The sequence below is a fragment of the Dermacentor variabilis genome, chromosome 4 (genome assembly GCF_050947875.1).
Source record: "Dermacentor variabilis isolate Ectoservices chromosome 4, ASM5094787v1, whole genome shotgun sequence".
In the NCBI taxonomy this organism is placed as follows: domain Eukaryota; kingdom Metazoa; phylum Arthropoda; class Arachnida; order Ixodida; family Ixodidae; genus Dermacentor; species Dermacentor variabilis.
In genome coordinates, this window is record NC_134571.1 from 126927394 (window position 1) to 126950909 (window position 23516).

General features: G+C 42.7%; 2 protein-coding genes across 6 annotated transcripts in view; both read right to left on the reverse strand.

Moving 5' to 3' along the window:
* Positions 1-6569: 6569 nt before the first annotated feature.
* Positions 6570-19032, reverse strand: LOC142579730 (glycerol-3-phosphate phosphatase-like). The gene is made up of 8 exons (XM_075690238.1): positions 18895-19032; positions 18637-18704; positions 18469-18561; positions 18248-18385; positions 16806-16868; positions 13800-13950; positions 11216-11360; positions 6570-6986 (listed from the first exon to the last, which is right to left on the reverse strand). The coding sequence occupies exons 1-8, from the start codon at positions 18986-18988 to the stop codon at positions 6815-6817; spliced, it is 924 nt and encodes a 307-aa protein (XP_075546353.1). The 5' UTR covers positions 18989-19032; the 3' UTR covers positions 6570-6814.
* Positions 19033-22665: 3633 nt separating this feature from the next.
* The window catches only part of LOC142579735 (nucleosome assembly protein 1-like 1-A), a 33918-nt gene continuing 33067 nt past the window's right edge, over positions 22666-23516 (reverse strand). For 4 of the 5 annotated variants that reach the window (XM_075690247.1, XM_075690243.1, XM_075690244.1 and 1 more), the window contains exon 13: positions 22666-22883. In XM_075690247.1, the coding sequence (XP_075546362.1) occupies positions 22839-22883 (45 nt within the window). In that variant the 3' untranslated portion in view covers positions 22666-22838. Of the gene's footprint in view, positions 22907-23516 lie in introns of all 5 variants that reach the window. The other variant, XM_075690249.1, reaches the window with a different exon arrangement.

Sequence of the window (23516 nt, forward strand, 5' to 3'; positions counted from 1 at the left end):
AAAAAAATCATTATAAATCAATATCATTATAGTGTCAATAATGACACCATGACCGACATTCAACTTTATAACAAAATATCTTCATGGATGTACCTCAAGCAACTTTAGTGTAACAATAAGGTTGGTGTATTCCAATCTTCAAGTTTTTCTAAGTGCCATCCTTTTGCATGCAAGAAGCATGTCAGAGTTTATACAACTTCAAAAGTGTGTGTCTGCTCTCTTTTAATTAGTGTACATCTTGGCTATATCTATGTTAGTCTATCTGATTAGGCCATATCTTGTGAGTGCTTCTTGCTTCTTCACCAAAAACTTGCATAGGGCATTTGCCCAGTATAGTTGGCACTCCATATGCACATAAATCTAAGTATATGAGCTTTCTTGCATTTTGCCCTGATCACAATGCAGCCACAGCAGCCAGGAACCGAACCTGCGACCTTGTACTCAGTAGTGGAACAACCACAGAAACAGGGCGACATCTACGGCTAGGTGGCATTGTTATCATTAGTTAAATGCATATCTCATACCCATCACAGGCCAAGGATCGAATGCATAAATCTGAACCACAAATAAACTACTGCACAGAGTTGTCACGTAAGCAAGAAATTGGGTGTGCTTGATAGCCAGGTTGGTGAGGAAGGACAGAAGTTATTTACCTGCCACAGCGCTCCCTGGACAGTAGAGAAAATGTTGAGATTATGCATGCACAGATGACAAACAGGCATGTAAATTTTGTTAGAATACCAAAGTATTCATCCACAAGTGGAATCAAATGCTGTTATCCTGCACAAAGCCTTGGATTTCAAAGAGCCACAGTCCGCCTGAACCAGTGCTGGACAGTATCGAAGATACGTGTATCTCGGATACTATTTAAGATGCTCTTTGGGTATCTTGTATCTGTGCTATAATACATTTGGAAATACATGTACCAGCACCTGTATTGTCGATACATGAGTGGAGATATAGTATTTATGAAGATACGAGATGCACCTATCGCAATTTTCACGAAGACCAGAGTCACTGAAAGCTAGCAAATGTCGGGAACAAAGCTTATTTTGAAAGACTACAATTTTATGTTAACCTGTAATTCTAATAACCAAACATGAACAATGTGAACAAATCTCAACACAGTGCCAACTTCACACTCCTCACTTTCCAACTTTATGAATAGTGAGTGCCAGCCACCTCAATTTTCTTCAGAATATATAAGATAATCTGCTGCTCTATCAAATAGGATAATCGTTGTGAACCAAAACTAAAAGCGACCACCATTATTTTAAATATGATATATGATCAATCAGCTTACCTGCGAGAAGATAAACAAGCAAATACGATTATTATATCGGACTTTTCATTAATACATTTTTTTAGGGAGCATGTAGCAACTGCAGAATTGAAGTCGGCCAGTATTCAATGCATACCCTTTTGCTTTTGGAAGAATGACAACGTTATACTAATCCATAAGAGGGGAGATGTTAATGAATTGAATATTACAGGCACATTAGCTTGCTTTCAGTATTGTATAAAATATATTCACCAAGGTAATTCCCCATAAAATTGGGGCAGCACTAGACATCAATCAACCAAAAGAATTGGCTGGCCTCAGGACGAGGTATTCTGCAATGGATATCCATATAATTCATATCATCAGTCAGGTAAGTAAGAAATCTGTAAACTAAACCAACCACTCTAGATGGCTTTCATATATTACAGAAAGGCATTTGATTTAGCAAAGATGCCAGCAGTGTAAATAGTCAAGGACTACAGGATGCATGTGCAAATATCCTAGCAAATATCGATGAAGCTCCACAGCTAGTGTGCTTTGATTCTCAACAAGAAAAGCTGAAGAAAATACCAATCAAGAACATTTGATTCTCAACAAGAAAAGCTGAAGAAAATACCAATCAAGAACAGAGACAATTTCTCCAATGCTATTCACTGCATGTTTAGAAGTATTCAAGCTATTAGACTGGGAAGGATTAGGAGTGAGGGCCAGTGAAGAATAACTCTGCAACCCTTTGGTTTGCAGACGACATTGTCCTGTTCAGCAATGCTGGGGAGAAGTTTCAACAAATGATTGAGAACCTTATCCGGGAAAGTGTAAGAGTAGGGTTGGTCACTAATGTGCAGATGATCAAGGTAATTTTCAATAGCCTGGCAAGGGAGCAGGAATTCGTGATCAGCGGTCAGTCTCTAGAATTTGTGCAAGGGTATGTTTAGGTTATTTGCTCGCAAAGGACCCTGATCATGAGAAGGAAATTTACATAAGCATAAAAAAATATGTTGGCAATATGGCAGGCATTATGAAATCGTGACCGGCAGCTTACTGCTATTGTTGAAAAGAAAAATGTAGAATCCTTGCATTCTACCAGTACTGACATGGGTTTGATGCCACAAAGCACCAGACTGGCTATTAGAGACACTTTGGTGGAGTGCTTTGAACTAATTTCGGCTATCTGGAGTTCTTTGACATGTGCCTAAATCTAAGAACACAAGCATTTTTGAATTCTGCCACAACAGAAATGCGCCTAGGAATCAGACCCACAGTCTTCTGCTGATCGGTAGAATGGCACAGTCATTTTGTTTCTAGGTGCAGCAGAAAATGGGTGAGTGCTATTGACAACACAGCACCATCGGGATGGATGCACGTGGATTACGAGATTGTTGAAATATGTCCAACGCAACATTCAACTTCAATTACAATGCTGAAGACATTATACAAGGATACCGTAACCTCTTCTGCAAAAGTAGGATCTCCAACCTCTCAGCCTTAATTTGTTTTTTATTTCTCAACTTGCAGAGCTGTTGGATTCTTAAGATGCTGCTTAAGGGTAGGATGAGGGCACAAGCAATAAAGTAATAACTGCTTGGTCTGTGTTCTCGTCAAGGCCATTGTCAGAACCATTTAAATAACCTTTCCCTATACTGCAAGCACAGGTGAAATGTTCCGCATGGTTCACAAAAAGGACAAATTCTTGTTAACCTGATTTTAGCACAAAACTACAATGGAATCCCATATGACGCTCTCATAAAGAAAGCTTCAAAGTTGAAGAAAACTTCATCCTGATAAGGAGTTCAATTAACCAATGCTTTTCCAGTACAGTAGCTTTACCATATGAGCGAACCAGGAGGTTTAGCTGAGCAAGGACAAATTAATCGAAAACTCGAACCACACGAGCACAGAATGTAGCAAATCAGTTTTGCAGGGTTCTTTCTGAGAAACCCGCATGGGTTTCCTTTGTAGCTTTGTGCTACATTCATGTGGATGATAATTTTTTCCTCTCATGAACGCTCCTCCACCTTGCGAGCCTCTGCAGAACTGTTTTGAAATGTTCCACATGGTTGCTGAAATAAATGATGGTTGAACCATGATTTCAATGTGAGTGTCTTGTACCTCACCAGAAACGCATCCGAAATACACCCCATGTAGTTGTCGTATTATTGAGGGGCAGCACCCGAAGACCCGCACCAGATCATGTGGCTGTATCTGGTGTGCCACATCCAGGGGACAATAGCACCAGTTGCAACTTCACCACCATGGAGTGCCACCTCCACAAACAAGGAGGGCTCAAGCTAGAGTTGCCATTGATTGATTGATTGATTGATTTGTGAACATCCCAAAGCAACACTGTGGCTTTCGGAAATGCCACAGTGGAGGGCTCCGAATTAATTTTGACCACTTGGGGGTTCTTTATAATATTCACATAAATCAAAGCGTATATGAGTGTTCTTGTATTTCGCCTGGATCAAATCCAGACACAGAGGCCGGGAACCGAACCCACGACCTTGTTCTCACTAGCTGAACACCCATAAAAACTGAGCCACAGCTATAGGCAGTTGTCATTGTTTTTGGTATTCATTAAATACATCTCTGATACACACTATGGGGAAGTGGCCAAGGATCGTATGCATTACTTTTAATGACAACCACAAGTACATTTCCAGGGCTGTTAGCAATGAATAGAGCTGTCTTCATTTCCACTATTGCGCATTGGCGCACAAGGGAGAAATCAGGTGTGGTCAATTGCCAGGTTGATGAGGAAGGACTGAGAAGTGATTTACCTACCACAGTGCTCCCTGGACAGCAGAGGAAAGGTTGGGATTATGTACACACAAGACGACAAATTAGGCAAGTAAATTTTGTAAGAATACCAAGGTATTCATCCATAAGTAGAATGAAATGCTGTTACCCTGCGCAATGCCTTTGATTACAAAGAGAGCAACAAATGGTTAAACATAAGCTTGGTGTGACTAGCAGATTCGTGGCACACAAGCAGAAGAGAAACACAAGATGAAGCTGGGAAACGATAGCGTGAATGGCCACAGGGAAACAGGTGTGAACAGACACGCTAGAGCATACTGACACATTTCGTCATCAGTGCTCATTTCCTCTCTTGAGGCCATCCAGGGCCGTTCAGCTCATTTTACTTACCCCAATTATTTTCGTACTTCCAGTACGTCTGTAATGAAGTCTTCCCTTAACCTTCCTGATCTATTTTGCAGAAGAGCAGTTGACCGTCTGTCTTTTTCATAAAATCTTTTTCGCTAACCATGACCTCAAAAACGCTCTCTTTACCGCGCCTTCCTACATCTCATCACATGGTGCCTGTGTGCACCACCGATTTATTTTGGGTCCAATAAATGTTGACTCATCATCATAACGTCTTGATCATCGATTTAAAGTTGAAGTGCCAAGCTGCTGCACCAGCTTGTACTTTTATTCATTCGTGCTAATGACATCCTCAGAATGGAATTACCTCCCCGTACCCATCGGCAGAAACCCTGATCAATCTACATTCAAAACCTACATCTGCAACAATGTACCACAACTGTACCACTCCTCTCTGTAATGCTACAATGTCATGAGAGTATTTAAAATAAATAAATACATTGTTTACCTTTTTCGGGGACCATTTTTTTGCATCTAATCACTTTTACAAAATTATTGTTCTGCTAAACATACGCCAACATGTGTCCAAGATTCCAAAATGTTGTCCCTGAATCTACAGTGAAATTCATGGGGCTGCAACATTAATATGGAAACGGATTACCAGCAAAACTGTTTAGGCTGCATACAGATTCTCCGCTGTTGCTAGGAGTATTCATGTTACTGCTGTAGACACCTTTCTGCTCGTTCCTTCGATGTGCAGCACCCGCAGTCACCGCACCTCCCCTGCATCTAACCGCTGGTGCAGCCGCACCGGCACCTCTGACACGTGTGACATCATAACCACAGAAGCGCAGGCCACATGCACATATGCCATCGCCACACTCTTTTCCCTCTCCTCTACCTATGCTGTCTTGTACTCCTGTCCACGCGCCATGTCCCCGACACGGACGGAAGCCGCCCGGGGTATCCCCCCAGGGAACGCATGCGGGGGATGCATACAGGGGCCAGAGGTAAACAGCTTCATTGTAAAAGAGAAAATTATCTAATCAAATTGCGGGTGCGACACAAGTAGTAGTGTACACTCTGGAACATGTGCGAGCACCAGCATGTGCATTGGCATGTATGGCGAGTCATGCATAAATAGCTGACGCACTTGACTTGTCGATCAGATTTTGACGATGTGTTCACTGCCATTGTCGTGCTTTGAGTGTCACTTGCATTTCTGACTACAAGTTCGGCCAATAAAGAAATCAATCCATGGCACACAGCTTTGGCGCTATCTAGTTCTTCACCATCACCACAACATGACAATTAACTCTTTCAAGTGCTGTGCCTGAGTAAGGCTGTGTTGCCATTTCAGTTCACTCTTTGCCCTTCCCGACATAATTCATGCATTTAACTGGTGTCTACTAGAAGCACTATCTACAAAGAAGTTGGCTTAACTGAAATTGCATAGCAGCTCTTGCTTTTTATATGACAGGGAGCAGGATAAAGCTTACCCATCTTAAATCTGTCGGTGCTGCTTATGTCCACGCCCAGGCCTACAGCTATCGTTTTCCGGCATTGTGAGCAAACACAAGAAGCTCTGGCAATTTTTAAATGATGCAGAAATCCAAGAGCTTCTTACAATTTGTAGGGCTTTTATATCAACTATGAAGTGTGTTCGAGTGGCGATGATGGTAACGAAGAGACGAAACTATTACCTAGCATAGTTACTTATTTTTGCTTGAACATTCAGATAACAAAACTTTGCAAAATCTTAAGCAACATTTTACCATAAACACCACCTGAATCTAAAGCCTGCTAACATGTGTTACACTCGGACAGAAATTGAATCTGATACACTTAGGAAAGAGCTCTGCCACACAGCATGGTGTAAACGTCTGGCGCCCAGATAACTAAAAAGGCATTAGGAGTGTGAATACCGTAAGCTTGAGCATGGTGGCACATTCCACCTCCCTGTTTAAAGAAAGAAGCAGTCATTATAAGCGCACTCATTCTAAATTCTTGGGTGAGCAACCAGCACCACTATCCCAAGCCTTCTCTTTCAACACTACTGTGCTCCACTCCCGAATGATTTACTTTGAACCTTTGTTCTAAGATTGAACTTTTGTACAAATCATAAAATTTGGTGCGCACCCAGCAAATACTAACCATCCACACCAGCAAAGAAAACTTCAAACACCTTCTAACTTACTTTTACTGGCTGCCACTAGAAGTGGAGGGAAACAAGGCCAACACAATCTCGAGGGGTTGGGGAGGGGGATGCTTCGAATAAAGGTCACTGGTGCATTTCCACCCTATGTACATATGGTACAACAGGGTTTATGCTGTATATATATGGCATATGTAACGTCTATAAATTACTCTCCTGAGTGACTCCACAGCCAAAATTTTGCCTTCTTTGTCACCCAGCCAAATGGATGCCTACGCCAGCATTTCCAAAATGTCGCCTAGTTTTGGCACAAAGAAGTCTGGTAGTTCGTTGTGCTTCCCTTCGGACACCAGCTTGCGCACATCGTCCAGGTGATGGATGCCAGAGCCCACAAGCAGTGTCTTCATGCCAGCTCGACATCCCATAAGGATGTCCGTGTTCAGCCTGCAGATACACCGATACACTGATCAGTGTGTGCCAACCAGGTTACTTTTCACTTAAAAGTGGTCCCATTGTCAAAATTTCAGCTATATATTCTTCAGGCTTTTTCTTTCTTTACTGGGTTATTTCAGTTTTCATGACATCACAAGCCAATGGCAGAATGCCAGGCACTAATTTCAGTCTTGAACACAGGGTCATCTTGCTGCACATTTGACAAAGATCTCTGAGGCTAGAGTTTCTCAAATTTTTACCCACTGGGGACACCTTTGACCTACTTACACGCTATTCAGAACCGTCTCAAGCGTGTATAATAAAGTGAAACTTTCTTTGCCTCTTACTCCCATAGTGTGCGGACGGCTGTCTGGACACGTAAACAGGTAAAACTGGGCCCATCCTGGGGACTGTGTAATCAAAGGTGACAACCCGGTGGGCTGATCCTGATAGGAGTGCACGGTATGAATCCTCGAATGAGTTTTAATATGGTTTGTAATGGGAACTGATCCTGCAGGCAGTGCATTATCACAGAACCCACATGCCTCATAGCAAACCCCAGTAGAGGTAACTTAACAATAATTATTGTAACATTGTGTAACCAGTGAAATGATTACACTGAGTGAAATGGAGTTCCTATACATTTAAATGTCAGATAGTTTCTTGAAAGGGCCATGACACCAAATTTTTCGGCTTGAATTATGCATGTATGCTAAACTGTATGCATCTCACAGCAAGTGGACAATATCTGAGCATGTTGATGTGCTAGAAAAACCTTACAGCAGTCTGGCAACACTGACAAGAGACAAAAGTAGGTGCATTCTGTGTGATTTTATTTTTGTATGAGTGCTTTAGCGGTCAGCACGAAAATGTCAACAGGTGTTCGCCGTCTCAATGCAGCGACGACACCCTTGCTGCACTGTCTGCTAGGTGCCAGAGTGCGCGGAGCAAGGAGTTTGGCGCAGAGCAGACTTGGTTTGGGAATATTTCGGAGCAGACGACGCAGCAGTGGCCCCACACTTCTTGACGTCACAGAAGCCATCCAAAATGGAGGTTGCAGTCAGTGGGATGGACCCAGAGGCAAATTCGAGTTTTATGTGGGTGTGTATAACCATACTGGCCCATACTCTCAGTTGTAGTGATAAAATGAAAATGGTTGGACAACCATGTCACGGCCTTTTTAAAAATATAAGGTTATAATGAATTTCATAGACTTGAATATTTTGAAGAAATGAAGACTGTGTGCTTATCACTCCTTTGTTTTCGCTAAAATATTGCAACAAGATCGCACATTTTGATTTGTATCACTCGACATCCCACTTGGCATGTTCACTTGTCTAGTTAAATTAGGCAAGATATTTACAGGAAACAGTGCTAAGGACAGGAGGAGTAAGCGTGTGTGTTGGCATCTTGCACGTACCATCCTAAAGATGAAAAGTCATGCTTCGTGCCGGAAGTCAAGGTGTTGATGTTGAACATCAGTTCTGTTTCACACGTTTCATCTGAACTAATGTGGACGGTGCGATTTATGATTGATAGGTGACCACAAATGCATCATCAAACAGTGTGCCTGCTCTTTCGGCAAACACCTGTGGCACATCTCTAGAGGGGCCCCCTCATATGCCTAAACACCCCAAGGTGTGCAAGGAACATTAAGGTTCTGCGCGCACATTTCCATGTCTTTGTAGAGTATGGTCGGCTCTTAAATAGAACACAAAATTGCATTCAAGCCAACACAATCAGAATGTTTCATTCAATTCATTAGGAGTAAATACTTGAGATAATGCATTAGGTAAAAAAGTATTGATGGAAAATGTTTTTTCCAGGCCTTCACATCAAAACCATTCCCACAGGGTTGGCCAAATTTGAGAAGCCAAGACCACACTGGGAAAAATCCTGCCCTAAATTAATTAGTTACTGCCCACCAGACGAGTATGCATTGGAATTCACGATAAGTGACTGCGTGTGCAATGAAAAGGGTTGTTGGCTCTGCCACTTCTAATAGGAAGCATTACTTGAAGCTCATTTCCAATTTTGCTACTGAAATGTACAAGGGAATGTTTGCGTAAGCTTGCTCACACATTGAATTTCTCATGCACAGTATTGCCTCAGGCTTAGCTCAAATATATATATATATATATTGTAGTGGGGAACACGCATGTGGCGCTGTGCGACTGGCCACCGCTGCGGCGCGAGACCCGAGCTCGGGCTGCTGATACGAACGGCTGGGACTCGAATATATATATATTCGATTTTTTCAGCCCAGACCGTTCATCAGGTAGCCACTGATTTGAGTGATAAAATTTTCAAAGTTAAAAGAAAAGATTTTTAACAGGGTGAAGAGAAATTAAATGCCAAAAATGTGTTCCACATCTGCTGCCATGGCCATGAGGTGGCATTGGCTAGCACTCCCAGGGCGAGGATTCGTACATAAATACCAAGAAAGTGGACGGGGGGCAGACGGGTAGAGCCACTACCACAGTTCTTGGTAGAGCATTGCATGCATCATGTGAAGATTGTGGGTTCAGCTCACACCGGTAGCAATTGAAGTTGTCTATTATTCAAGTTTCGCCTCCCTTTTTCTTAATCTATGTTTCAAATTTAAAAAAAACACGGTTATATTGCCTCATGCTTTCCATCTTCTAAGGCAATATGAGAAATACTGGAAGTAGGCTTTTACACATTATCAGGTTGCCCTACACAAGATGGCCGAATGCCCACACACAGTACCCTCGAGCAGATGTTAGGCTTGCATGCAGAGAGTATGTAGCACAGAAAGGATGGTTGCAAGAATAACAGCACCAGTTTGTGTGCTCCTGCTATATTTCCATTTTCAAGGCAACATCCATTATCTTGTGTGAGTGAAACTACATGTGCATAATTTTGCATAATTTTGCACATCCCCTGTCAAAAAGAATTGAGCCTCTTGTTTCCTCCCAATTATTCTCGTGCAATGGTGCAATGAGACCTACACGTCAAAAAAGCACATCGCTTTGCTGTATGTAGACACGCACTTTATGAAGGAAAACATCATATGCATGACTCCTTCTATCTCAATTGTGCTTCACTTGGACAACTGTTGTACTATTGTAGTCAAAATTTTACTGCGCACAGAATTTGAGGGGGAAAGAAGACGCAGGCCTTATAAAACCAGTATGATGAACGCAGACCTGATAAGAAGCACAGCGGCAACCCTACAGAACTCAATGGTTTCCAAGAAACCACAGTCAATAAACCTTTCGCAAGAGTGTGCCTGGCCAATTTTTGTTTACAGCCGGCCAGCTAGTCCATAGGCAGTCTGCTACATTGTGGAGTTGAAAACAGCCAAGAATGTGCAAGTACATGCAAAACACACAGTGCTGAGACCTTTATTTACTTGGCTGTTCTTCCGATTCCCTGCACTTGTGGTTGAGCAGTGCAACCCCTTCTGCTTATCAGATTCAGCTGACAGCACATTAGCAACCACCCTCCAAGCCAAGACAACATAAACAGCAATTAGAAAAGAAAAGCTAGCTAACAGTCAATGGTTACGTTTCCACCACAGTTTACAGCAGCTGTGAAGATTGGCAGGCACACCCATTTTTAAAGCTCTGCTTGGCAAAGGATAACAGTGAAAGTTGATCAGCAGCAAGGATTTGGCACGCTCAACAGAGCAGCCTAGCAAATGACCGTTTCACTTGTGGGGACACTCAACTCTCTTGTGTCCCCCAGCAGTTGCCTTCCCTGCACGACACACACACAACAGTGGGAGAAGGTATTATAGTTACGGCGGGAGACGGCGCAAGTGTTAAGATGGTAGCAAGTGTTCTGATGCTGGTGCAAGAGGAACTTGCTCGCTCCTCCTCTTCGATGGGATACCGCCAGCCGCCTTGATTGGCGGCCAACATGAGTGAACATTTGTGCAGTAGCCTTGTTTAGCGAGTTGAACTTCCTGAATTGCTCAGCGGCTTCCAGTGGGGATTATTTCTTGTACTTATATCAGCTATCTGGCATTGTCGCATAAAGGCAATAAATACCCTTTTTGTATGTTTGCACTCATCTGTGTCATTTCATTTGTTGCTAAGAGCACTTCAGATACTGCGTACTGTAGTATACCGTGTTCTGGCACACATACTGCCACCCATTTGAAAGTGTGCTCAAAGACAAAGCACTGTTGGAGGACCCTGTTGATGCACGCATTGCTATTTAGAGAACTGATGGAATACACAGAAGTAAGTCGCAGTGTTTTGCAGAAATATTACCTGTCTCCAATCATGAGTGTTTTTGCAGGCACCAGGTCCGGGCAGCTGTACTTGATGCAATCGACCATGTGCTGCTCTGGTTTTCCGAGAACTACGGGCTTGCGCATAGCGGCCGTGGAGACTGCTGCTAGCATAGAGCCCGAGCCTGCAAAACACAAAAGATTTGAGTCAAAGTAACTGTACAAAGGCTTTTCATTAATAAAAAGTGTTGCATAACACTGCACCACAAGTCATAAATTATGACTATAACAAGTGATAAGCACTTAGTTACAAATTATTAGATAGTGAGCTGATATAGAAGGGCACCAACTAATCAGCCATAACAGAAGCTTTGATAAGTATAACTGTAAGAATCTATAAATCATTCATTTGTAGCGCAAGTCATTGTGGTTATATATGATAAAACATCAGCAATCATATGAATATTCGAGATAGGAGATACCAATCAAATATTTAAACTTTATATCAAAGTACAAATTATTTTTTATTCATTTATGACTATATATGGTGTAAGGCTACTGCGACCATACTACTTCCTGCTAGCCTTTGGGAGCCCATGCATGTAGTGACAAACTAGCAGCTGCTTTGAGTAGCCAGTGTAAGCCAACATAGCCAGAACACTATTCCAGTAAGATTCGTTCTAAATTTTCGAGCCTCCATTTCTGGGAAGTGCAATGCGACACTGGAGAGTCCTTGATATGGCATCTCTGATCAAAGCTTTACTTCTCAAGATTACAGAGTACGAGAAAATGACAAATGCAACAAGAACTGAAGGAGCAGTCTTCAAGCTGAGCAGAGGATGGTTTCTCTTGTGAAAAGGAAAAAAAAGAAGAAAGCTTAAATCAGTTTTCTAATGTTTGACGTAGTAGTTCTGCGGAAACCCGCAAGGTGGAAAGAAGCAATGAATAAAGGGAAAATGAGACATCCACCCGTTCGTAGCAATTGCTACGAATGGGCCATCTGCTAGCTGCCTGGTTAGCTCAGATGGTAGAGCGGCTGCCCCGGAAAGGCGGTGGTCCTGGGTTCGAGTCCCGGACCAGGACGAATTTTTCTTCAACTATGAGGCTTTTCTTTCGAGGAACCCGTATGGGTTTCCTTTGTAGCAATTGCTACGAACGGGTGGATATCTCATTTTCCCTTTATTCATTGCTTCTTTCCACCTTGCGGGTTTCCGCAGAACTTCTACGTCAAACTCTTGCCTTTGCTTCGTGTTGTCGACAAATTTGACTTCGCCCTGCCATCTGCTAGCCGCCTGGTTAGCTGAGATGGCAGAGCGGCTGCCCCGGAAAGGCGGTGGTCCCGGGTTCGAGTCCCAGACCAGGACGAATTTTTTTTCAACTATGAGGCTTTTCTTTCGAGAAACCCGTATGGGTTTCCTTTGTAGCAATTGCTACGAACGGGTGGATGTCTCATTTTCCCTTTATTCAGTTTCCTAATGTATTTAAAAAAAATTGTCATTGATCCTATGATTTAAAAAGGTAAAATCAAAAGAGGCTCATACATTTTGCTGAACAGCTGAAAAGTGCAGACAGTCATTAGAATAATGTTATATATGTTGAAGAAACCATAAATTGAAAGCATATACAAGAGCTGACACAACCACCTAGTGCTTCCCTTTCTTACATTATTTTTTCACTTACAAAAGCATAATGTGTGGTACATACCGCATGCCTGCTTCTTCATCTTTGAAGAGCACAAGAAAGAAATATGAAGTCGTCAGGGGGGGGCACAGATAAGCAAGACAAGACAGTGCTGCTTTGCGTTGCAGTTTCACTGCTTCTTACTGTTCAAAATTAGGGAAAACAAAGCAGCCCAACCTTCGATGCCTCTGTGTAATTGCATTTTGTGTCGCAGCCAACTGCATTATCTTCATCTGTGCACTCGACTCTAGCAGACGTCGCTTTTTGTACAGCACGGTTCCTCTGGAGGAGCGTACGCCCAACATGGAAGCCAACTGAAGGTGCATCAAAAGTAAATTGAATGGCTGCACAGTAATAAAGAGATCAGCTATTTCATGGTTAAGCTAAAAGGCACTCTTGTCAATGTTTTACTGCAATGTACCTGAAATGCAGGCATAACAATATCTTTTTTTTAGAGTGTTGTATCGCGTTTTTCTTGCTTTTCCATCTTATTCTTCCATTTTCTTCAACAGATATATAACGCAGCCGTGCAACTTATGCTTTTGTAGGCTGCCAGTACTGTGCCTTATGAATTCTTTCTTGTCCTTTTTTTTTTCTTTTTATATTCCTTATTGCATTGTGAAGTCGTACCTACGAGCTCAAGTTCTGATGCTACTGCATCCATTCCCAGCAGTGGCAAAAGACAAAATATCTTGTTCAAGGCTTGCACTGAGGCTAGTTGTAATGCATTATTGGGTCGAAACAGCCCTGCAAAGGTTTACAAGACGCACAACAGGAGCACTTACATGAACGAGAAAGTGCTTTCTCGTTCATGTGCACTTATTGTTGTGTGTCTCGTGAGCCAGTGAAGCATGGCTCCTTTGCGCCCTTTCTGCCTGTTTCATGCACATATGGCAAAACAGCCTTGTGCTGCCCGCCTTCTATATTTTAGCATATGCACTGACCTGGTACAACGATGTCCTTGTTGGAGCAAGGGTACGTCTCGTCTGTGTTAGTGGCAAGGAAGAGGCAGTCCTTGTCTTTCAGGTAGGTCGCAGCCCTCATGCACTTGTAGAAGCTAATGTGCTCATCAAAGCCACAGACAACAGCTTTTACCTGCGTAAGAAACATGGGCAGCTGCTGTTCAACAAAGATCAAAATGACTGAAATAAGGGCAGTTTGACAATACTACGTATTCATTCAGCAAAGTGACTGAATTATGGTATTAAATGTCCCAGAGCAAAGCAGGAGCTATGAGATATATCGCAACTGGGTGGGGGTGAGGATCGCATTAGCTTTGACCACCTCAATTTTCTTTTTCTTTTATTTTACTTCGACTAAATTGGTTATAAATAAGTAGCACATACTAATAAAGCAACCTTGGCAGAGCTACAGGGCTTGCAATTATCTCATTTTCTTATCAAGACCCTTTAAATAGCACTTGAGTGGACGTCTGATGAATAGCAGATATGATGCACATCCCGGACCATGGCCTTCAAGATCTTTAGCATGCTGTGGGTACTGCCATAACCCGGAGCTCGTGTCCAGGAGTCGCACTGGTTTTCAACATTCTGGGCTCTGTGTCATCAATGGCGAGGCATAACAATAGCAATATTTTTTAGATTCAGCATAAAAAATGTACATCTTTGGATCCAGTCCTATTTCAGCCGCAAAATTTTTCATGGAAGCTGCACCATGTCTGCATTGTCTAAAACTAGGCCTTCTATGCAGTTCCAAATTTTGCTGCAGTTGGCCTTTAACGTGCATTTAAAGCTCAGTACAGGAGCACTCTTTGCATCCTGCTAACATGAAGCTGTGGCCACTACAGTGAGGAATCGAACCCATGACCTTGTTCTCGAAATCAGAAAGTCATCACTAGTGAGCCACCGCAGTGGGTTTCAAGCAATAGGACAGCGACTAAGGGCCCCATATTGTGAAGCAATTACTGTCAGTGATACGCTCAGGCTCCCTTTAAAGCTGCTGTCATGCCACCCATTTAAAGCTTTATTAAACATTTACACGGTTGCAAATGCAAGAATATTTAATAGTGCTGAGTAATTACCAAGGCTTAGAGTTAGATGTGCTCAGGAGGGCCATGTACTCTCTACCACACCTTATTAATTAATTTATTTATTTAAATATACCTTACAGGCCCAAACGGCATTAAGTAAGGGGGTTTAGTTACTACAATGAAAGCAGAAGCACACTGATAAGAAACATGGTTACAAAGCAAGCGAACGAGAAAATACAATGCAACAAAATAAATTACAAAATACAAAAGAAGCTTCCAACACAATTAAATAAAACGAAAACAAACACAACACAAAAGACTGCATTTAATAAATAAGCACTAAAAGAGCATTTGACTGCAAGTGAAGAAGGAAACACAACACATCACAAAATGAGCAAAGTAAAAACTTAAACAACGAAACCATGTTACGATGCTATTGCAAAACATGTACCATGAGCTTGTGGGAAAACATATTCAGGTTATTATCAGAAGCATTTGAGCTTATTATCAGACTATATGAGGGGGCCTGTTCCCCTCTTATGAGTGAATATTACCATCCTCTGGAGAGTGAAGTGAATCTAGGTTAAGAATGATGGGCTATGCAACAGTGATGGCATGTACGGCAAATGACAAATTAATTGGCTAAATGTTCAAATTAGCCTATTCACCATTTCTATTTTTTTTTCAGGTACATACATACACACACACAAATAATGACTAGCCAATGTATACATAGCAGGCCCCATATGTATGTTAATTTCTCTTCTGTATAAAAAGAATAATTAAGGTTGACCCCTGATCTTTACTGGGCCAGGCGACGACTCACCATGGTCTAAAGATTGCTATATAAGACTAGGGGCAGCTCTAGCTGTTCTTTTTCGGGAAAGACTTTCAACCTATATTCAGGCTTACACAGTACTTCAGGCTTATACAGTATTTTTAATAGTAACAGTTAATCTTCATTATGCTTGCCTTGGCTTCATTGTCTGTTCACTTCATGTGATTGTAACAGAAAATTGAACCCCTTGGTTCTTATTCACTTGACTTGCTGCTCTTAACGTGGCTGTTTTTATCAAAATTAACAGAGCTATGCGACAGTAGGGGGCCTTATGAGTAAAGCACTAGTGATATAGCCATAGCTGCATCTTGATTAGCCTCTCCTGAAAGAAATAGTTATAAAAACAGCAGGTACCTATATTTGGTAAAGTCTGTCCTTAAACCAGAAATTACCATGAGTAACAAAGAAATGATTAACGTTGGGCTAAGTGTTCATTCACCTCTTAACTACTTGACAAGACCAAGCCTGAGCTGTACTCATCCTAGCTGTTAGTACCAATATCGCCAAAGAGGAGTCATTCTCGTCCAGGCGACAGCATCTTCTGCTTTGCTTATCACAGACAAGCCGCACTCATCAGCTCGGATCAGGTAGTGCGTTTGAGTTTTGACACTAAAGCATATTCTTTGCTGCTTCCAATATTTGTTACAATCTATTCAGATAATTATGCTAAAATATGCAAATACATTTCCAGGGTACTGTGTGCCACAATAATAAGATGATTATCAGGCGCTCTGTAGTGGAGGACTCAGGATATAACGTGAAATAATCTGCTGGAATACAAAAAAAGAACAACTAAAATGTAAATGTACGATTTTCTACAAGATAAATGTGGAATTACAAGGTTGAAAAAAAAGAAGGCTACACAAAAGTGGCACAGCACACAGCTTACAAATACTCTCTTTAATTGAGAGCATTGCAACACCCTCGCATGTTTGTTTTTTTGTCACAAGCAATCACACTGCAATATGCGCCATACACGAGCTGGTGCTAATAACCCAGGTCTTTCCTGTCCAGCAGAAGGAACACGCAGCTGCAGCCAGTTCAGAAAAACCATAAGCATGTTTTGCAAGATACTTCACGACACCCTCGCAAAAGTTACTGCAAACGAATTTGCTATCTTACGCCAGGCTCCATCTTCACCTCTTCCAGACAAAACTTCAGCCAGTCTGGACCAGTGGTCTCTGGCTGAAAACAAAAGCAAAATGAACTGCGTTGACATAGCAAAATATTAATTTCAACTGTCAGACCATCATATGACACTAAATACAATATCAAAGTAGCCTCTTTCAGGCAAGACAGTTGAGAACCCACAGTAATGCTGGTAGCATTCATGAGTTACGTCATGTGGAGACGATATATACATACAATGTTTTAACGTTGCATGGTTTCTCATATGTGATGTGGTCTTGCTTTCAAAGGCAGCTATTTATTAATAAATTCAATACAACTGCGAGATTTATTGAAAGTTATCTCAGCATAAAAAAATAATGTCTACAAGCCATCAAGCTATATCTCAGTGGTAATTGATGGCAGTCACCCTGCACCTGCTGACTAGAGAAGAGTTAAGTGGGTGTTCCATTTAACAGTGAAACACTAAAAGATATATCGCAACTACACGTAAAGTGGGGCCAAACACGTAAATGTCCTGGTATTTTATTTCCTGTCATATTTACAAGGCGAGCCTTACTGGGCTAATCATTCATCATGTAAGCCACATAACACAGCTATTCCTGCAATATAGGTAGCTGAAATGGATGCATCGCAGTGGTATATCGCCATCACAGATACTCTGAAACTTGCAATTCCCAAAATTGCTTCCTGACAAATCTAAGTCTTCATTGAAAGCATCTCTAGGTTTTGCAGGTAGCAAATCTATATGTGTGCTAGCATAGGCATCACCACAAGTTTTAGAAATCAGTGAACATATTTCTTTTTGCTGCGAAATGCTCCTGTAGATGGACAGATACTCTCAGGCTAGGTCTGTACAGTTGGATAGAACCAGCTGAAAGCGGCTCAAATTGTCAATTAGTATAATGCATTCCCTTTATGCTCCAATGGAAGTAACATTTTATTACAGTAAGAAAACATCTAGTGCATGTGTGTGTGTGTGTGTGTGTGTGTGTGTGTGTGTGTGTGTGTGTGTGTGTGTGTGTGTGTGTGTGTGTGTGTGTGTGTGTGTGTGTGTGTGTGTGTGTGTGTGTGTGTGTGTGTGTGTGTGTGTGTGTGTGTGTGTGTGTGTGTGTGTGCGTGCATGTGCGTGTGTGTGATATTTATTCGCGGTTCATCGATGGGCTTTGAATCCTGACCATTAAAAATTGCATGGCGAGGAGTAGTGTAAGGCTATAGAGGATTTCTATTGGCAATTAAAAATGCACAATTACTGCGAGACCTCTGATGACATATAAGAAATTCAGGAGTCCTATATAATTTCAATTTGTGGTGGTTATATTCCATTTTCTGCACTGGCTGCTTGATGCACAACCGGCATCAAGAGCAGCGCAAGTAATCAAAATAATGCACTCATGTCGGACGAAAATGGGGATTATATAACGATATGTACGTACGCCGATGGGCAGGGTCGTAAATCCCGCTTCGGTGAGTTCATCGTAAAGACCAAAGGTGCCAACGAGGTAAATTTTTCCGGTGAAATTCACGTGCTTCAAGTAAAGCACTACGCAGTACGGCGCCGTAATTATTTCGTCCTGTCGGAAAAAAAACCAAGCACACATATATACCGTTCGAAATTCGCACTGAGCAAAGTGCGGCGAAACTTTCGGTGCCTTACAAGGCTCGCCTCGAACTTCAACTGATGCATCTTGCTGAGGTACCCGTGCCGCGACTTCGAGCTGTTGTTCGTCACGTAGCGCACTTTTTTACCCTGCGCAGGAAACAATCAGCGCGATCGAGCTGTCACAGCTAGGAACTCGCCGTACACGTACGGCCCGAGACTTACAAGTTTTCGGAGCAAAGATAGCGCTTCTGACGAGCCAGGGATGGGATTATTTGCCCGCCACAAGACGCCTGTAAAAAAAAATCAGAGCGGGAGAAAAGCATGTTCATCCTCGGATGAATGAAACCTCTTTCGAAATTGCTGCCGGAAAAGGACGACCGGCGAAACCTCAAGGACACGGGTGACGTTTCGTTAGCAAGCTTCGCAAATCGCGATTCTTGCCGGCACAAGTGTTTGAGAAGAGGTGTTCCTACCACTTACCATCACAATCCACGAGCACATACGTAATTGAATTGATCAACTCATTCTTCAGAATTTCTTTCGTAAGCAGACGACAGCGACCCAAATCAGCCATTTTTGTTGTGACGCATAATCACGTGACAATAGTGACGTATTCGACTCCTCACAATGGCAATACGAATGCCATCATAACGTAACTGTCACATGAGGCGTACAGCGAGGATAGTTTAGAAAGCTGCCATGAGTAACTACTTAAGAGGAAAAAACGGAATCATGAACGAAACAATTTATGATAACTCAAAGGGAAGCTCAATACTTTTCGAAGCGAGATCAAGGGAGGTATTCTGTAAGCGTCCACCTACTGGTCTTCTCCATTTTGTGCTCCATTTCGCGGTTCCTGCTAAAGTGCAGCCTATCCAATCAGCACTTCAACATCAGACGAAATGGACAAGCCCACTAGGCGGACTCTTAACAGAATACCAAGGCCAGCGAACCGCTCACGCCAGTGAAGCCCTGGACTAGAGGCCCCTACCACGGGACCTCAAATTTATTTTATTCTATAAAGTTTCTCTCTCTCTCTTCCCCACGATGCCTTAGAACACGCACCTATAAAGTGAGATATAAGAACGAAGCATGTGCTTGCTGCAGTAAAGCTAAGCAAACGATGTAGCACGTTTTATTAGAATGTGAAGATCACAGAGTTAAGATATAACCAACTCTATGGTGAAGATATCTGCCCAGCTGTCGATTTAGACACCACTGGACTCTTTGAAACCCTTGGGTTTAGCGAGAGCAGCCGGGGGAAAGTAAACACGTCCGCAGTAGACGTTAGATAATATTCCTACACCGTGGAGATTAGTAAAAGGCAATTGAAAGATTGCTGGAAGAAAAGTAGGGAAACGACAAAAAAACGGAGACGTACAAAAACAAAGTTCCCAAGAGGGGTCAAAAAATTTATGAGAATTCATCGTGCGTGTTTTTTTTTCTTCTTCTTTTTTAGCCTGAGTAGGGCTGCACACTCTTAATTAAGCAAAATTACACCCTTTTGCCACACAACGATAATCGTCATCTGCCTTGTCCGCATTTCCTTTCTTTAACGCGGCGAGCCCGGTACTTTCCAGTAACAAGCGGGATGCGCGTTATCAGCATGACATATCATTCCCGAGAGGAATTGTAGCGGGCGCGGTGTTTTCAAGAAAGGAAACGCAAGCAAGGCAGATGACGATTCTCTTGTGTGGCTTGGGGTGCAACTTTGCCTACACTCTTAAAACGGTTGCACCCTTTGGGGTGTGTATTTGTCCCACAACAATAATCGTCATCTGCCTGCTGGCGTTTCCTTTCTTGAAAACTCGGCTCTGGCTACTTTCCTGTCGAGAATGCTGCGTCACACTGATAACGCGCATGCCGTTCGTGACTGGGAAGTACCGGGCTCGCAGCGTTAAAGAAAGGAAACGCGGGCAAAACAGATGGCGATTATCGTTCACTCTTCACTCTTGAAACGGTTGCACCCTTTGGGGTGTAAATTTGTCCCACAACAATAATCGTCATCTTCCTTGCTTGCGTTTCCTTTCCTGAAAACTCGGCGCTCGCTACTTTCCTGTCGAGAATGCTGCGTCACACTGATAACGCGGCGCCGTTCGCGACTGGGAAGTACCGGGCTCGCCGCGTTAGAGAAAGGAAACGCGGGCAAGACGGATGACGATTATCGTTGTGCGACAAGATAAACCCCAAAGGGTGTACATTTTTCTCAGAGTGTTAGAGAAATGTACACCCTTTGGGGTTTATCTTGTCCCCCAACACTAATCGTCATCAGTCTTGACAGCGTAAGAGTGCACACTCTACGCTCTTAAAACGGTTGCGCCCTTTCAGGTGTATATTTGTCCCACAACAATAATCGTCGTCATTGCTTTTTTTTATAGACTAGGTTCAGTTTTCAAACTCCCGTGACTGCGTGGACCCACCACCGATCCTCGCATCTCATGGCGCTGCTGTCGCACTTTGCTCGGTCAGCACGGCGCGGACGGTTTGACGAAGCGCATGGACACACTGTCCATTGTTTATGGTTGTTCATCTGTTTTGGCGCGTTGTATACGTGCGTGTTTTGCTGCAGTCTCGGTGGACGGTGTAACGTTACCCATGGTGGCTGAGCGATTGCAGCGCCCGAGTTCAGGAAACTATGCCCGTAACATCGGCAGCCGCATCCAGACATGCCAAACTGTAGTGCTTGCACTTAAATCTGTGTAATTGAATACCTGTCCAATAAATAATTTAGATGCTTGCAGAGTGAGTGCCTATTTGATCGCAATACACGTTGTATACCTCATTTTTGTTAAATATTTTCTTGGTAGATACAAGCATGTCTTTATAAACTGTTATATCATACAACCTTCATTCTGCCAATTGATATCTTTTTGTGACATAAACCTCACTAATAAAACATTTGAATGTTTGATAAAATTCCATAAAATTCAGCAGTTCCTCTTGAAAAAAAAAAGAGCAAATCGCATAACGGTGCGAACAGTTTCCTTCCTCTGGGTGCGAATGAGCCTCAAGCACTGTTCCTCCTGGCTAGCCTGCAATACTGGCATATTGCCCCGGGTTACCAGCTTGGGCGAAAATATGCTCACGGTAGAGCGCACATGCATTTCAAACGCCCTACCATGGAGTTGCAGTTTTTTTTTAATGCTGTAACTAGTCCAGTATTCGGCATCAGAAAACCAAATCGGGACGCCGCGAAAGCAGCATTATACCCAACCTCCCACGAATATTTTACATTCACAGCATCCAGTGGAAAGCAAACTTTTCTGAAAGATAGGTCGTATCGCAGAACAATGCCAGAAATGGTCAACTTAACCGCTTTGAGCACGTGTGTACCTTATTCACAATTTTTTTTTTTCAAAAGCTCCTGTTCTTAGTATTGAGGTAGAAGGCCCGATCAGGCACCTACAGCTTTCAGATTTGCAGTCTTCAACAACATACCTTACAAACTGCCACTAGATTTGCATAGATGCCAAATTATACATTGAGTAAGTGCTACTGGGCGCCGTAAATTGCTGGAAATATTGCTCACATAAAACTCTGCTTACAATTGGCACACGACGCAGTTATCACTGTGGTATACGAAATGAGAGAAACAGTGTTCCGTTCAGCACAAATCTATGGTGTGGACCATAGACTAATAGTCCGGTGGGCTTGATGTAGCCCCATTTTCTGCATGCAGTGGCCCCTTTACGAGCAAAGTACATAGAAATTCCATGTACAGATCTGCAAGACCTGCCGAGAAAACTGAATGGAGGCCATATCCAAGGCTGGTTGACAGTCCAGAGCTCCTATGCAGGATGCAGCCAGTGCGTCCAGTTTTGCTTAGCCCAATTTCTTTGTGGCAGGCAGTTCAATCCATACCAGATTCTATTCACAGCACGATTGCATCTTGCCAAAAGGTTCAACCAGAGCAGGCATGATACGAGTACATCACCCACTTGGTTTAACTGCAGAACGTTCACAAATGCAACATCTTGCGCACTCAACTGCCTGTTGCAAAAGGCATACACCAGAGGACCTACAACCAGCTCGAAGAGTAGCAAACCAGAATTCTCAAAATTTGAAATATTGCACGGAGGGCAGCAATGAAATGGGTTATGCAAGCTCTTACTGGGAGATTGAAGTACTGCGAACCACGCGAGAGCTTTCTGCCACCCAAGTGATGACAAAAATTGTTACATGATAAGTAGTGTACCTGTAAAACACTTTATTGCATTCTGCCAGCCAGTTACCTGAATGTACAAGTCCACACAAGGTTTGTAAACGAGGTTTATTTTCAATTTGGTTTGCAAGAGACTTGCGACAACATGTAAATACGCGGTTTGAAAGGAAACTTTTTATATAACAATTTCAAACCTCAGCTGACATACAGAGAAGGGAAAGAGGGTACATGTGTCCTTAAAAAAGATTAAGCCACATCTAGATTACTGCTGCTTGCACTCTGCTGGAGGCTCCCCTTTCTTGGTGCTCTGTGAAGCAAAAGACATCACAACTGAAAACAAAACAGCACAAGTAATCAAAGTCAAGCCTGCAGTGGGGGTTCAGGACAGCAAGCCATGCACAACACCCAAAGCTTGGCAGTGAAGGCTACCATCATTCCAGTTTGCTACAGGTGCACACAACCCTTCCAAACAAGGAAGCCATCAAAATGGAAGGCAAGTCCCCTACAGCTAACCCACACAACCTGAGCCAAGGTGCACATTAAAGTGCTTCAAAGGCAGGCTCCTGCTGAGGCTTGCATAAGCCCTTACAGATACTTTCTAGTTAAATTTCCACTACATCTGAAAGCACATTTTGAAAGCTCCTTCATGCTCCCGCTTTTTCATCGTTTAATGCAACTTCACGATAATCAGCAGTGACAAGCAACAAAAGGTTGCTGATGCCACAACTGCACACGCAAAAAGATCAACATGAAAAGCGGTGCCTCCCAAGTGACCTTCCCCACACCATCTGCTTTAATGAGCTATGAATGGCCAGCAGTGCAAAATATGCAGCAAGCTGTGTTTTAGTTTGAGGAAGGATTGTTGTTCTTGAGGCTTCCTTGTTTTAGAAACTTCTGTGAGCAGCTGTACAGAAGGCTTTAAAAAGTGAGTATTAAAATA